General features: G+C 46.0%; 1 protein-coding gene across 1 annotated transcript in view; it reads left to right on the top strand.

Annotated features, from left to right (window-relative positions):
- Positions 1 to 16,930, top strand: part of PRKCG (protein kinase C gamma) — a 1,238,195-nt gene that overhangs the window by 937,667 nt on the left and 283,598 nt on the right. The window contains exon 5 of the mRNA XM_086928695.1: positions 2,960 to 3,091. Within this exon, the coding sequence (XP_086784821.1) occupies positions 2,960 to 3,091 (132 nt within the window). The remainder of the gene's footprint in view (positions 1 to 2,959; positions 3,092 to 16,930) is intronic.

Raw genomic sequence — 16,930 nt, forward strand, 5'->3', positions numbered from 1 at the left:
ATTTGGGTCAAGTGAAGCATAAGTATAGAAAGAGTCGACAAAGCACAGGAGACGCGAATAAAATACAATGATAACTATGGTTTAATTATGGAGCGCCATAGGAAGAGGAATGTCATCAAACAAGAACTACTAGTGCAAAGCTTGGTAAGTAGTGTTGTGGGGATAACCAGAACCTCCTGAACGATGGAATACTTTGTGCTTAGAGAGGAACCCATACATTGTCATTCACAATCAGCAGAAGCCATGCAATAATGAGTCTTGGATGCACAACTCTTTGGACAACCGAAATCAGTAACAAAACACACAGATTCCTAGAGTAAATTATTTCGAATTCCAATATTGAGTTGTGCTACGCACTCGTATTGGCAAAAAATTCTGCAGCCATGAACGGTACGGCAAAACACAGTGGAGGAGCTGCAAAGGGTGGACCAAGAGGGAACCGCCCGGTGCCTGGGATTGGGGGGGGTGGAGGGGGAAATTGATGGTCAGAACTCTCTACCTGTCTGTCTCTCTCTGTCTCTCTGTATCTTTCTTTCTCTTTCTCTGTCTCTGGTGTTCTGTTTGTCTTAATGTATCTCACTTTCTCTCTCTGTTGTCTGTATCTCTTTCGCTCTCCTTTTCTCTCTGTCTCTCTCTATCTCACTCTGCCTGTTTTCTCTCTCTTTCTCTCTCTCCATATTTCTCTTTCTCTGTATCTTTCTCTTTCTTCCTCTCTGTATCCTTCTTTTTCTCTGTCTCTGTATCTTTCTTTCTTTCTCTCTCTCTCTTTCTGTTTATGGCCCTCTCTCGCTCTCTTCCCTCTCTATGTTAACCTCTCTCTCCTCTGTTACTTTCTCTATCTCCACCTTTCTCTACCTACCCCCTTCTCTACCTCTCGCTACCTGCCCCGAAGCTCCTACTTTCTACCTTTCTACTGACCTCTCTTTCTGTTCCACACTCATTGCTGGATCTTTCATCTCTCTCTCCATACATTACTGTCTACCTCCCTTCAAGTTACTTTAATGTCCTGATGTCTACTGTCTGTTTCTTCTCTTTCAACCTCACCTTTCTCCACTTCGTCTCTCTCTACCTCCACATTGTAGAATGTCGTCTCTCTCTGCCTTATGCTCAGCTTCCGCCCTTCGTTACCTCAACTCACCAATCACAAGGGCTTGGATAAGCTAAAGATAAGTAACACATGTGATGATACTCTGAACGGAGAACCATATGCCCTGCCCAGGGCTTCATAAAACCTAAAGACACCGGCAAATAGTACACAGATGTAAAATATTCTCTCATGCATTCCGCCGGAAGCACTTCTCAGAAGTTGGAATCATACACCAAACTGCATATAGCATTAAGTGAGAGTGTTTGTTTTCAGTCGAGCGAAAGCCCACTTTGTTTATTGTAAAACATTGGCAACAATAGGTTGTGCATACAGCTTCCCAAAACCAAAGTGTCCACTGTAAAGAAGGTATTCTAAAAAAAATGCTCCATCAGATCCGGACAAACACTTGATACAGCAGACATCTGTAGGCAGTCGCGGCCGGCATTATGGGCGGGTGGGGGGGGGGTGGAAATGGGGTCATCGCGCCGCGGAGGGGATGGGGGGGAGGCGAGATAAATAAAATAAAAGTAAAACTTACCTCTTCCTGCTTTTGATTAAGTCCCGAGACTCCCGCCGTCCTGCGTTTGAATTCCTCTGGGCTCGTCGTCATCAGGAAGGCTGCAGGCAGCCTCCCTCCCCTTCACTGCAGCGTTGTGATTGGTGAGGCCGCTGCCCCATTCGGGTCATTTTCTCTCTGTATGCTGCAGCATACAGAGAGAACAGGGAGAGTGGGCGGTGTTGCTCGAGGGCAGGGGGGAGTGGCTTGCCCACTGTTGTTCATACTGACTGTTTGGGCAGCCTCAGGCTGCCCAGTCAGTATGTACAACAGTGGGCAAGCCACTCCCCCCTGCCCTCTAGCAGGACCGCCCACCCCCAATCAGGAACATTTGCTTTCTCGCCGTGCGAGAAGGCAGAAACAAATGGTAGTTATTACCATTTATGTTTCTGCCTTCTCGCACGCCGAGAAAGCAGGAGGGTGGTCCCCAAACGCACCCATAGAGGAGCCGCCACTGGTAAAGAGAGGAGCAAGGGTGCCAATGCAGACTCTTGTTTCAAAAGGTGTGAGGTTGGAATCTTTGTGGTCAAGAGACCTTGCTGACCAAATGTTGGTCCAGGTGTTTATACACATTTTTTTGACCACACGTGGTTTTGGCCATAGGGCCTGATTCACAAAGGGCCTCAGCACGAGTGGCGGAAGCCCCGCAGTTGTGGGGGAGTCTCCGCACTCGAAGCGGAATCTCCACTTTGAGAATTCTCATTCTTAGGTTCCGCCCAGAGTGTGGAGACTCCACCACAATGGTGGGGTCTCTGCCCTGAGTGCGGAGATCCTTTGTGAATCAGGCCCACAGTCGAGTAGACTTGACAGAGTTAAAGGAAGCATGAAAGTCCAAAACATTATAAAAGGCTGACCTTTCCTTCCTTTTGTGGACTTTGTGCGAGCACCATAATGTAAAAGCATGATGTCGTTTTCCCATCCCATAGTAGAATTCTGCTCTGCAGCAAGGGAATACGCTTGGCTTTGGAAGCACATGTTTCAAGGTGTAGTATTGGCAAGTGAGAACATATTTTTGACGCTGAATCCTTAAGGATAAAAGCCTAAATGTCAAAGGTTTTTTTTTTTGCTTTCTTTCTTAGTATGGGTTTTCTAACAATAGGACTTCGTTGTCAGAAGTTCCAGGTGCGAATAAATATAGTGTAGTACAATTCTGTCCATCTTTAGTGGTCACCTTTTAATGACATCTCCAAGAAACCCATTGTCACTCTGCAGACAACTGGTTTTGGGGAACAGCTACAGAAAACATCATTCTGTACGATTTTAGAGTTACCAATAGCTGATAAATTAATAGTTCTTCTCCCTTTACCTTTCCACAGGTTGTGAAATGAACGTGCACAAGCGCTGTGTGCAAAGTGTGCCCAGTCTCTGTGGTGTGGACCACACTGAGCGGCGTGGGAGGCTGCACATCAAGGTGGAGGCGCTGAGCGAGGAAGAGGTGCAGGTCGAAGGTAGGTTAAACCAAGAAGAGGTTCAAATCACAGATAGGCTATAGAAGGAGAGGTGGAGATCACAGGTAGGCTATACCAGGAGGAGGTTCAAATCACAGGCAGGCTAGGAAAGGAGAGGTGGAGGCCACAGGCATGCCAAACGAGGGAGAGGTTCAAATCACACGCAGGCTAGGGAAGGAGAGGTGGAGGTCACAGGCATGCCGAACCAGGAAGAGGTTCAAATCACACGCAGGCTAGAAAAGGAGAGGTGGAGGTCACAGGCATGCCGAACCAGGAAGAGGTTCAAATCACACGCAGGCTAGAAAAGGAGAGGTGGAGGTCAAAGGCATGCCGAATCAGGAAGAGGTTCAAATCACAGGCAGGCTAGGGAAGGAGAGGTGGAGGTCACAGGCATGCCGAACCAGGAAGAGGTTCAAATCACAGGCAGGCTAGGGAAGGAGAGGGGCAGGTCACAGGTAGACTGGGCAAGGAAGATGGGCAGGTCGTAGGCTAAAACAGGAATAGGTTCCGTTTAGAAGTAGTTGAGGAAGGAGACGTGCAGTCACAACTAGGAAGGGAGATGGTAAGGAGCATACAGAGGTTGAGAAACTGAGAGAAGCAGGTCAGAAGCAAGTTAGAGAAGGAGAGATTGAAATCACTGGTAGGCTGAGGACGGCAACGGTTCAAGTCACAGCTGATTTGAGAAAGGAGATAAGCAAGTCACAAGCAGACTGGGAGGAGAAGGGAAGCACACAAGTCAACATAGACTGTAAACGCAGCTTTTTATTAAAATATAAAACCAGAATACAGACTGGAAATACCTCAACTTCACATTAATATCTAGCTACAAAACATCTATCATGCATCAAATTTCTAAATTCACCCAAACTCACTGATATACACTTAGAAGATGATTGAAATGTTTTTCCATCCAATCATTTGGGGACAAGTATTTGAAAGAAGGATGAAGAACACATAAACCTTTTTAGGGAGATATTTATGTACAGTCTATATTTTGGAGAAATTATTTTTGCAAAATATATTATTGCAGTCTGTTTTCTTTGAGGCTTTGTGAAGGGGAGGCCAATGGTATGTTATTTGAGACAGAGGTGCACATGTCTGGAGAGGTACATTTCAAGTGCTGTGTGTATGTTTAACATTGTTTTGCCGTGCGTGTGATCAGGAGGTAACCTGCCACAAGGTGGCACCACTTAGACCAATGTGACCCATAAGCCCATCTACAGTAACGGCAGAGGGGCCGGTATCCGAGATCCAGCTGTGGGCTGCTTTTTGGGCAGCCTGGGGGTCCGATTTGGGCGGTATCTGCATTGCTCAGATGCTGCCAGCAGCCCAGTGCGTGCCTGAGTGGCCTTCCGGAGGCAGATGGGCCTCCATTACCTCCCTTTTACTAAGGGGGCAGAGGTGTCTCTCTTTCTCTCTCTGGGATGGCCCATAATGTATTCAGATTGAGTGGCGTTGGGGGTCCTGAGCCGAAGTGACCTCACTTGTTTTCAGGTGTGTTTCACCAGTGTGAACTAATCCCTGCATTTGTTTTTATCTAAGTAAAGTTCAGAAAACATGCCTCTGTCAGAGACCCGCCCCTGCCCCTCCTTGTTTTCATAAAACTTCGCCGAAGCAGTGTTTTGCGGAAAGTCAATATGCAAATGTGGCCCAATTTTTGTAGCATGCTGAGCCTATTTTTGATCCCAATCCAACCTTGCACATGACCTCACCCTCCCTCGTGACCCTTTTGTTGCAAATACACTCGGCCTCCCCTGACCACGACCAACATTTAACCCCTTCACTGCGGCGGCTATTCCGCCACAGTGCTAAGGGGGCGGGGCGGAAATGCGGCGGGCGCATTCTGGTGACGGAACTGCTCCGTCACCAGCGTCGGTTGCTCTGTGCTTATGACGGAGCGGTTCCGTGATGGCCCCGCCCGCTCAAGAGAACGCTCAGCGCAGGCGCGGAATTCGCGCCGCGCAGGAGCGGCGAGCGGGCCATGACGGAACCGCTCCGTCATCAGCACAGCGCCACCGCAGCTGATGACGGAGCGGTTCCGTCATCAGCATGCAACGGGTTAATACTCAAGAGGCAGAGCGGTAGAGGGATCCCTAAAGAGTAATTGTTATCTGCCCCTCACCCAGGCCAAATGTGTGTCAATCAGTAACCGCGAGCCGAGCAAAAATTGTAATCCATCGTAAAGAGTGTTTATAGTTTGTACCTGACATTCATCCACTGTGATTTGACCTAGATCTCCTTCAGTATAAAGCCTTTCTACCAATATGTGGGAACATGGTTATTGTTCATGCATTTTGTTTTAGTGGATGTGAGCCTCAGTGCCATAGCTTCAAGTGGGGGGGGGAGGTAGTGAGGGGGGAGTTTGCAGTGTTACACCCCTCCCGTAATATATTAATTTTCAGATGATTAATTGGGTACTGGTGCTCTCAGCCGGATTTCACGTAGGATTTTTGCATTAGCACTCTTTCAAAAGCAAACACTCTCATCTCTGTTTTGTAAGTCCTAAAAAAATTTTTTTTTTAAATATTGCTTCTCTTACTTAGTACTCCTACCAGTCTGCATTCCTCTCCCTTTCCACTGCCCATTAAGCACCTCTCATGTGGGCCGTATAAAGTATATGCCAGTGTGATTGGCAGGAAATTTGACGATCACACCCACAATCTTAATGACCAATCTATGCCTCTGGTGAGCCTTTACTTTTTCAATGCTATTGCTGTGTCTGTTTTAATTGCATATGTCTCGCAGGTATTCTGCCTTGCTGTAGCGTCGCTGAGTCTTCCACAGCCCTGAAGGCCCATGCAGTCACATAATGTTGCCCTTTCTCCTTAAACCCCCTCTTGCTGTTTGATTGAGATCTATTACACTTACTTAACCTCACCTTAAATGGTGTCCAGGTGAACGGTGGAGTGGCCAAGGGCATCTTTCCTTTGAGTTTTTCCTGTTTAGGCCTTTTACGGCTTACAAAGGGCCAGTGGCCATATATCCTGCCCTTTCTATCCTTCAAACTCCTTAAACTCCTTTCTCTACCCTCTCCATTTCTCATTAATGCAAATACATTCTTTCTACAGGTTTTTTGATGTTTTTTGGCAGTTCAGGCTGGACTGTTCCCATGAGGCACAGGGTCAAGGCTGATTTGCATATGGCCATGTCTGAACTGGGGTGGTGTGGAGTGCAAAAAAACGATGGATTTAGGCCCAGATCTCTGTACTGGGGTGAATGTATGATATTGTTCTGCATTCTGTCCATCAACTGTTATTTTTGCATTTGTCACCCCGAGTGGGATGGGTATGCTCAGACGTGAGTCCCATGCTCTCCGCACCACTGGAGTCAAGCTATCCTGGCTGAAGACGGCTGATAGCCAGAAACCGGTCCTAGGATGCTTGATTCCGGTCCAGGAAAGACATGGCTTGGCAGTTTGGACTGGACTGTTCCCATGAGGCACAGGGTCAAGGCTGATTTGCATATGGCCATGTCTGAACTGGGGTGGTGTGGAGTGCTAAAAAAGCAATGCATTTAGGCCCAGATCTCTGTGACGCATCTGTGACGTTTTTGCCCCATGGTGCGCCGCATTGTAAATGCAGCGCATCAAGGGTGGCGGAACTGCGGCACACAATTACTGGCGCATCCCTGCCGATATGCAGGGATGGGCCAGTAATTGTAAATCTGCCCCTTTATTTTAAAGCGTGCACAGTTTGAAGTGCATATGCGCCCATTGCTTTCAGTTGAAAGACACTACTCGTGCAGAGCACGCATGCACTAGATACGGAAATATAAGCGCAATCAGCAAAGGTAAAAGAAAAAAGAGGGAGAAATGTGATGATGTAACATGTACTGTGGGATAATTGAATGTTAGGGTTAGAAGGTTGGGGTATAATGGAATGTATACAGGGCAGTTGGAGAAGGGACTGAAAAGAGGAGGACTGTGTAAGGGGCCCTGAATAAGTACATAAAGATACCGAGCTGTCTACGACTGATTAATGCTGGTTATTACAATGGCAATGATCAAAATACATCTATGCGGCATGGAGTAAGAGAAGTCTGGTGACTGCACTTATCCGTAAGAGCTTAAACTGAGGAGTTACAAATCAGAGGTTGACGAGCGGTGATGCGGTGTATAGTGAGTAATGGCCTGCAGTTATGTTATGTTATGTTATAATGCATTTATAGCACGCACGGATACTCAAGAGTGTCCTGGCGCGGGAGGCCAATGTAAGAGCAGAGAATCTGAGAAAAAACGCTTAATTAAAAAGTAAGGTCTTTAGCTGCTTCTTGAAGAGCCTGGTAACCTGAATGTTCTGTAGTTCTAAAGGAAGGGAATTCCAGGCTTCCGCTACTTTAATGGATAGGGAGCTGCCCCCCCATTTGAGTTAGGTGAAAGTGAGGCACCACTATCAGAAGCTGCACAGCAGAGCGCAAACTTCTACGAGGAACATAGAAGGCAAAGCGTCTCCCCAATCCATGCAGAGCTCCATGCGCCAGAGTGAAAGCTTTAAACTGGACAGTCGTGCCACATGGAGACTGGTGAAGATCGCGCTCATGCTGTTTGATACTTGATACTTGATGTCGCTAACTGATGTTAGCGACAGCTTGCTAATAGGGCGATGAAATTCTCGCCGCTTTGCGGCTGAAAACGGCCGCAAAAGTGGCGATAATTTCATTTCGCCTGCTTTGATAATATGCGCCTTAGTGATAAAGCCCTGCTCGCAGTTCCACACATCACAAAATCTTGCTCAGGAGGCAGATCCTTCTCTTATCCGGCTCCCCTTTTGTGGAATAAGCTTCCATATCATGTACACCAATGAACAGATCATTTCAATTACTCTTAAGCCTATTTTTCTGTGTTGCGCCAAGATACCCCTCCCTGGGTAATTTGTGCACATTATAAATTAAATTAACATAACATAACTTAATGTGTATACAGTGGAAGACGTGGTGTGAGGAACAGGAAGTAAATGGAGCAAGAATACAAGGCATTGATATAATGGGGAGCAAGAGGGTCAGGGCATAGTTATGCTGAGGTGTGTCAGGTACATGTCACTGAGAGAGGTGCTGCACACACATACTCATGGAAGGAAGTACCATAGGTCCCTTGTACCCTGGGGAGGGGAATGTACAGAGTTTATGAATGAATGGCAGAGAGTGAAGGGAGCACAAGACAGGAAGGCAAGTTGAAGACAAGCCTCAGTTGACATGTAAACCATTAAGGAAATGGGGTGACCCAAAAGGTACTGGACCTGGGTGACGTATTAGTATAAACAAACAGTGGTCCGAGACCTATTATTTCAAATAGGTAAAAAATCACAATTTAATCAATTAAAAGGCGTATGTTATTTTAACAGCCCTGATCAATCAATGAAGAAAGAGTAGAAAATAGGCAACAGCAACAAACTCAAAATATATATACAATATTTTTAATCTATTGTCAGGATTTTGAAACGAAAGCACAATATACAATATTTTTAATCTATTGTCAGGATTTTGAAACGAAAGCACAATTCACAGTATTATGTACTTTTTCTTTATATGCATTGTCCCGTATTCAGAACGTGCAGTAGAGCAAAAAAGGGGTGTCAAAAGAGAGTGAACGTGATAAGGTGAACGGAAAGGAATCACACAGATTTAAGAAATTATATTCCAAACAATTCAAAAGAAACACCAGCCAATGAAGGCCGGAACCATATATCCTGGCCACTTCAATTAGTCAGCACAATTTCCCTAATTATTACTAGGCATCCGATGTCAAAGAATGTCTGCACTATATCTTTGAGGGTGATATAGTTAGTGGTCCAGGTTAATTAATGAAATGTCGACGTTTCGACTCGTCTAGCGGCCTTGCGGTCGTTTTATTCCTGGGCCATGCGAGTCTTCTTCAGGACAGGTGGGACGGGACAATATAGGGATCTCATTGATGACCCTGTGAGGAATATAAAAACCCATTCGACATTTGTTTCTTTTGAATTGTTTGGAATATAATTTCTTAAATCTGTGTGATTCCTTTCCGTTCACCTTATCACGTTCACTCTCTTTTGACACCCCTTTTTTGCTCTACATGCACGTTCTGAATACGGGACAATGCATATAAAGAAAAAGTACATAATACTGTGAATTGTGCTTTCGTTTCAAAATCCTGACAATAGATTAAAAATATTGTATATTGTGCTTTCGTTTCAAAATCCTGACAATAGATTAAAAATATTGTATATATATTTTGAGTTTGTTGCTGTTGCCTATTTTCTACTCTTTCTTCATTGATTGATCAGGGCTGTTAAAATAACATACGCCTTTAAATTGATTAAATTGTCAGTTGACATGTAGGCAGTGCAACAAGAAGAGCTGTAAGGCAGACGTGGGAGGGGAGAGAAAAGGGTGTGGATAATATCTGGGTTGGGAAGTACTCCATCTTGCAGTTCAGTACAGTTTAAATGATCTTTCAAGTACTGCATCATCATTACTTAGTGATGAATTGGAAAGTAGCAAGAGAGATCTCATCTTTAATGATCAGAGGTAACAAAATCTTTATCCGTGAAGACTTTGGCAAGGAAACTGTTAAAATCCACAAAGAGTTCACAGAGCTTCGACCACGACTACGAAGCTCCAGGTTTAAATGTTTGATCCGTCCACTAAAAGAATAGGTAAAGATAGTTTTTCTAAGTCCTTTCATCACCCGGATGATCTTCGTGCCTTTCTAGGCCAACATTCTCCACTCTCCATGGATATGAATGACACTGATACTTGAATCTTTTGTTCTGATATTTACTTGTAGCTAGCCTTTTTCTACGATTTTCGTTGCAAGGGCACTGTCTTTGTGGGTCACTCTTGTACATGCGTGTGTGCGGTTCAGAAATATTCTTTATGTTTCTATATAATTTTTTCTATGTTTATGGGTGGAGTGTTGGGAAGAGGTGGAGCGTGAGTGTGTTACATGCAAGGGTCCTGAATGTCACCAGGTGGTGTGTTTGCTTCTCGCATTGGATTAGCATGAGGCAATGTAGGGAAAGGCTATTGAGCAGTATTTCATAGGGGCAGAATAGTAACAGTATCATGTGTGGAATAGATGAGTTCATAATGGCGAATCCTCTCCGGTAGTGCGAGTGTATTCGACATTACACGTGTGGAAATGTCACTTTTGGGAAAGTGGACATTTCTATGCTCATGGCTCAGTGTGCCTGTCGGCCTGTCTCCAATTAACATCTGCATGCAAGGGGGACAGCTACATCGGTGCATTCCTGGTTGAAGGCCATAAACTAGGGGCACAAGGGAAACCTCGGCCTCTGGCTCTGAGGGGCTTTTCTGGGATGGTTAATTGGGGATGGTATTGGTACCTGCATTCTAAGGGGCAGGGTCTTGGCCCCACTTAAGACAAACTCCCAGGGAAGGATGTTAGACAGGTCAGAATTCAGAGAGGGCCTGTGCATTTCAAAGGTGGCTTCTTGAACTGATTGGATCTTCAAAGGCCTTTGCTGGCATAATTACTGGGACTCTGGACTTAGCAGCCAGAGACTCCTTTGGATTTAGAACCATACTACGCTGGTTTAACACTGGAACATCAACACAAGGAATCATTCAGGCTGGAGGGACTGCAACTGGATGATCTGCAGACTTGTAGTGGCCTGGAGCTTGTTGTACTCCAGGAAGTTGGTGGGTTTTGCCTGAACGTTGCTAGCCCATAGCTAAGTGCCAACTGTCGATGTCTGGGTCCTGAAGTACTCTTCAGGGGCCAGTGAGATGTTGCTTTAGCATAAATTACTACTCATTGGAAAAATGCCTCATTACTATCAAGTCATGCATGCCGGTCAGGGATAATTTTTACTAGAAGAGGAACCAACTTTACTCTGTTGGGTGTAGTTCATAACACACCTACTCAACACTCATTTTGGAAAACGATTGATGAATATATTGCTTTATATTTATAAATAGGTTTTACTAATATATTACATAATTGATTATTATTTAAGAATTTTGAGGTAGAAGCTCCATTAAGATTTTCCTGTGAAGGCATTTCTGTTTAATCCTTCATATTTTAAATAGTATTTTACAATTGTCATTGCATAGGTACATTTATCATTTCAATATTATGTCTGAACTGGGTTGGCGTGGTGAGCAAAAAAAAAATGAATTTAGGCCCAGATCTCTGAACTTGGGTGAATGTATGACATTGTTCTGCATTCTGTCCATCAACTGTTGTTTTTGCATTTGTCACTCCGAGTGCGACGGGTATGCTCAGACGTGAGTCCCGTGCTCTCCACACCACTGGAGTCAAGCTATCCTGGCTGATAGCCAGAAACCGGTCCTAGGATGCTTGATTATGATCCAGGGAAGACATGGCTTGGCAGTTCGGGCTGGACTGTTCCCATAAGGAACAGGGTCAAAGCTGATTTGCATATGGCCATGTCTGAACTGTGTTGGTGAGGTGGGCAAAACAACTATGGATTTAGGCCCAGATCTCTGTACTGGGCTGAATATATGACATTGTTCGGCATTCTGTCCATCAACTGTTGTTTTTGCATTTGTCACTCCGAGTGCGACGGGTATGCTCAGACGTGAGTCCCCTGCTCTCCACACCACTGAAGTCAGCTATCCTGGCTGATGATGGTTGATAGCCAGAAACGGGTCCTAGGATGCTTGATTTCGGTCCAGGGAAGACATGGCTTGGCAGTTCGGGCTGGACTGTTCCCATGAGGCACAGGGTCAAGGCTGATTTGCATATGGCCATGTCTGAACTGTGTTGGTGAGGTGGGCAAAACAACTATGGATTTAGGCCCAGATCTCAGTACTGGGGTGAATATATGACATTGTTCTGCATTCTGTCTATCAACTGTTGTTTTTGCATTTGTCACCCCGAGTGGGACGGGTATGCTCAGACGTGAGTCGCGTGCTCTCCACACCACTGGAGTCATGCTATCCTGGCTGATGACGGTTGATAGCCAGAAACCGGCCCTAGGATGCTTGATTCCGGTCCAGGGAGAACATGGTTTGGCAGTTCGGGCTGGACTGTTCCCATGAGGCACAGGGTCACGGCTGATTTGCATATGGCCATGTCTGAACTGTGTTGGTGAGGTGGGCAAAACAACGATGGATTTAGGCCCAGATCTCTGTACTGGGGTGAATGTATGACATTGTTTTGCATTCTGTCCATCAACTGTTGTTTTTGCATTTGTCACTCCGAGTGCGACGGGTATCCTCAGACGTGAGTCCCGTGCTCTCCACACCACTGGAGTCATGCTATCATGACTGATGACGGTTGATAGCCAGAAATCGGTCCTAAGATGCTTGATTCCGGTCGAGGGAGGACATGGCTTGGCAGTTCGGGCTGGACTGTTCGTATGAGGCACAGGGTCAAGGCTGATTTGCATATGGCCATGTCTGAACTTGGTTGGTGTGGTGAGCAAAAAAATGATGAATTTAGACCCAGATCTCTGTACTGGGGTGAATGTATGACATTGTTCTGCATTCTGTCCATCAACTGTTGTTTTTGCATTTGTCACCCCGAGTGGGAGGGTGTGCTCAGACGTGAGTCCCGTGCTCTCCACACCACTGGAGTCAAGCTATCCTGGCTGATGATGGCTGATAGCCAGAACCAGTCCTAGGATGCTTGATTCCGGTCCAGGGAAGACATGGCTTGGCAGTTCGGGCTGGACAGTTCCCATGAGGCACAGGGTCAAGGCTGATTTGCATATGGCCATGTCTGAACTGGGTTGGTGTGGTGAGCAAAAAAACAATGGATTTAGGCCCAGATCCCTGTACATTGTTCTGCATTCTGTCCATCAACTGTTGTTTTTGCAGTTGTTTACATGCTGACAAACCTCTTGCTTATAAAAAATAACGTGCAGAGACTTGGTGCTTTCTGCATAACTCAGTCTAAAATTGAATAAAGTGTTTATTAATCAATTATTTTTCTACATGGGCATGACATTTCTAACAGACATGTAGTACAAAAATTGCAAATAACAGTACATAGCATGATAGACTGATAAGGTGATAAACAAAGTTGATCATATGAAGGAGGTCTTGTACAGAGGATGTATTCGATTGTAATTGCATATATATTGTGCTTACCCCCCCTGACGCAGTGTTGAGAACTAAGGCCAGTGGCTAGTCCAGTGTTATTGGGTACTGCTAGTTATTGAAATTAGTCTTGTTAGCTCAAGCTAACCGTTCCATGTATTCACTCCAGTTATTTGTGGTAGATTAAATTAGCAGGCGTTAGATGTTCTCCTAATGATACTATCTTGTGCTGGATACACAGAAGAAAAACAAAAAGATGATTTACAAAAGTTAAATGAGAGATTTGCACTGCAGGCCTCTTTGCTGTTCAGTACATAAAACTCTGTATTAGAGGTCGTTTTATAGTCAATGAGTGTGGGAAAGCTAGGACCTCAGGGGGTAGGTGTAAGAAGTTGGCCTGGTATATGCTGCTCACTAGTTCTAGTGATCACCTTGTACCATGCCAAGCAACCCTTATGATGATTGGTTGTAAGTCAACCTTATAGACCAGCTATCCTAGAGGTAGCATGGACAAAGCAGTCTTAGGCTAAACTCTGTAAAGGCATGTGAAGCAAGCTGTTTTACCATATACAATCCCCTTGAATACCAAATGAAAGGACACCACACAGATATATATTGAAAATATATATATATATTTATTTACTACAAATATCCCCTATACTCTTTATGAGCACAGAAGCAAATGCGTTAAAACAAAACACAGTTTAAATACACGAATGTTGCACAATATGGATAAGGCCGGGGGGCCACTCAAACCATACACTAAAATAGTGGTATAAGTATCACTAATCGAAAAGGAAGTAGGCCTAGGGCCTGGGGAATCGCTGGAGCTGTTCAGGACTATCAGTGATTAAGTCGGGAAAGGCCCGCGGGACTCGGGTGCAGCGCTTAAAGCACACGCATGCACCGATGCAAAGTCAATGGTAATAAAAGTTCCATAGTTACTGTTTTAGGAGTCTTCCGACTGGACTAGAATTACCAAACTTTATACTAAGGCACTAGAGGTGTATGCCAGCACAGGAGTACCGGCGTTCATGAGTTACCTCACCCACAGGAAGCGGGTGCATAGGTGCCAAAGTGTGTCGGGTTTCGTCACGCAGTTCGATGGTGCCTGGAGACGAAGATGCTGCAGGCGTCCAGGAGGGAAGAGTCCGGTGCGATCCAAGGGTGGATCGAAGATGTGAAGACCTGAAAGCAGAGTGGACAATGTTCAAAAGTCACTAGCCAGTGACTGGCGAGGAACCAGGAAGGAACCAGGCGATGTCGGGTGCAAACAGGCGATGAGGTGCAGCTTGTCTCCGCAGCCACGTGGACACGAAGAGGTCGAGGATGTCCAGGAGTCAATCACGAGCTGTCCCACAAAGGCTCTAGCTGATGGCGGTGTCGGCAACTTGATTGGAGCAAACAGGCCTTGGCTAATGCAAGCCATGCAGGAGGTGAAGAAAGCTTATTTCTCGGACCAGCAAGGTCAGAGGGGCTGCTCCTTTTTACAGGAGCGAGGGCCAGTATGGAGCAACCAGACCAGCGGTGTAGATTGTAGATTTCATTGCCAAGATGGCCATCAGCCAAACGGACTAGCGACTGGGATGACGCATCGAGTGGCAAAGTGCAAAAGGGCCCCACGCAGATCGTGGAGATGCTGGGGGGCTGATCTTCAGTGCAGATGCTGCTCGGTGGTGGGGCTTCTCAAACCCCAAAGCACAGCATTGAGGATGCCTCGGGTGCTGTGCAGTCAGCTTCTCGAGGGTCTTTCAAGATGGCCGGTCCCACGTTTCTCGGTGCCTCCACGGGGCTCTTCTTTTCAGGAACTGTGGATCGGGCTCTGATGGGTCAGGGATTCTAGGTCTTGTCGGGCTCTGGGCTCGGGCTCCGGCGGGAGGCAGCGGCAAAGCAGATGTCAAGTTGCTGGTTGGTGCCTGTATTCACAGGGTGGTCACTCCTTGGCCACAAGGGAGATTCTCTTTCGTCTTCTGTGCAGCAGAATGTCGAAGTCCAGTTTTCTTCTTAGTTTCAAGTCAAGTTCAGAATGATCTGAAGTCTTGGGACACAGCTCCTGCTCTTATTCCAAATCTAGGGGCCGGATTACCTGCTAGGTCCCTCCTCTGGGTGGGACCAGGAAAGGGGGCGGTTACACCCCCTTTCCTTTGTCCAGCTTCGCACCAGGGCTGGGGATGGCGAGCTCCAGCACCAGTTTGAACTGGCTTATGCACAGGGACACCTTGTGTGCCCCAGGCATGTCTCATTCTATTCAGCCCTGTCCTACCCAATACACAAAATCCTGTCTGGGGTGGTGCTCGCACCTCCCAAGGCAGGAAACCCTTTGTCCAAGCCTCCCTCGCTGGAAGGACTCCCAGCAGCAGGAGGTCAGACTTGTGTCTGTGGTGGCAGCATCCATTTTGTGATGCTGAGGCTCGAGTTAACTTTAACCGGGGTTCAGGTTATGTACATGTTGTGTCCCTCTAGAAGGATGGAATGCTACCCCGTCGCCAGAACTGGCGAGGGGGTAGTATCCCAATTCGTATGACACCTTACTCGACATGTTTTGATAAAGCCAAACCAAAGATAGCATTGAACCGCGAGGTTCATAATGCACTTAAGAGTATATGGTATGGCAGTATCATGGAACAGCTAAAGGACGTGGTTCCGAAAGCTGCAGACAGGCTCAGCTCATGCTAGAGCACCATCTCACACATTTCCAAGCACTCTGCCTCCAGGATTGATGAGGCCTTCCATAGGAGTGGCTGATAGGAACATATGTGTCCATTTTAGATTAGCTATAGGCATACTATACCTAAGTAAGGGGTGATTACCCCGACTTACACCAGCTGAGTGATAAGCCAGTTGTGTCAAATATGGAGGCCAGGCCAGTGGTGGCACAATACATGCTGCAGCCCCTGGTAGGCCTTGGAAACACCTATGCCCTGGGTACCTAGGGTACACTGTTACAGGGGCCAATAGGGTGAACCAGTTCCAATTCGTAATGCACCTAGAGTGCATTGGTATTAATTTAGAGAGAGAACAGCAGGCTGTGGGTCTGATTAGCAGGCCCACAGCCACATTAAGTCATAAACCAGTAAAGCAAAAAGCAAAAATTTGGGGTGACCATAGGATAGCAGACCCTACTCTCCTACAGTAGGTAGTTTATGTGTGACTAGTAAGTATTGGTGTGCAGCGGGTCAGTGTGCTGGCAAGGAAATCTAGCGATCACTGTCAATACAAAAGTTAAGAAATTGTCAACAAACCTACAGCCACACTACGTCCAAGAATCTACTATTCATAAGATAAGCAAGAAAATATGATTAAATGTATGAGCTGCGCTACCATAATGGTTCAATAGACACCGTAACATGTTTGTTTAAAAAATACAAACAAATATGGTTTAAAAACCACATTTTAGTGGCCCTGTGTTTTTAGCAGTAAAGTGGCATAAAGACAAGTGCGAGTTTTAAGTATGTCAGCAGGTTGAATAAATTACTCCTATTTAAGGCTGTCGGTACATAAGTGTCTCTTAGTCCTTGCCTCTGCACCAGAAGGATGATATGCTGGTCCAAAGGCACTAGAATGTTAAGGGCTCAATTACGAGTTTGGCGGTCCATATGACCTCCAAACTCATGGTGGAAGTGCGGTGGCATTCGTGGATCTCTGCACTAGTGGTCCGACTGCCATATTGTGAGTACAGTGTTTGGACCTCAATAGCACCATGATCCCTGGCAGTGGCACAGCGTTCTTAGATCCGCAATATGCCGGTGGTGCTGCTGCGGCAGCGGCAAGGATATTATTAGTTTCCTCACATTTACCTGTTTCATGGTGGTGAGCCCGCCTTGAAAAGGGTGG

The sequence above is a fragment of the Lissotriton vulgaris genome, chromosome 7 (assembly GCF_964263255.1).
Source record: "Lissotriton vulgaris chromosome 7, aLisVul1.2, whole genome shotgun sequence".
NCBI lineage: Eukaryota > Metazoa > Chordata > Amphibia > Caudata > Salamandridae > Lissotriton > Lissotriton vulgaris.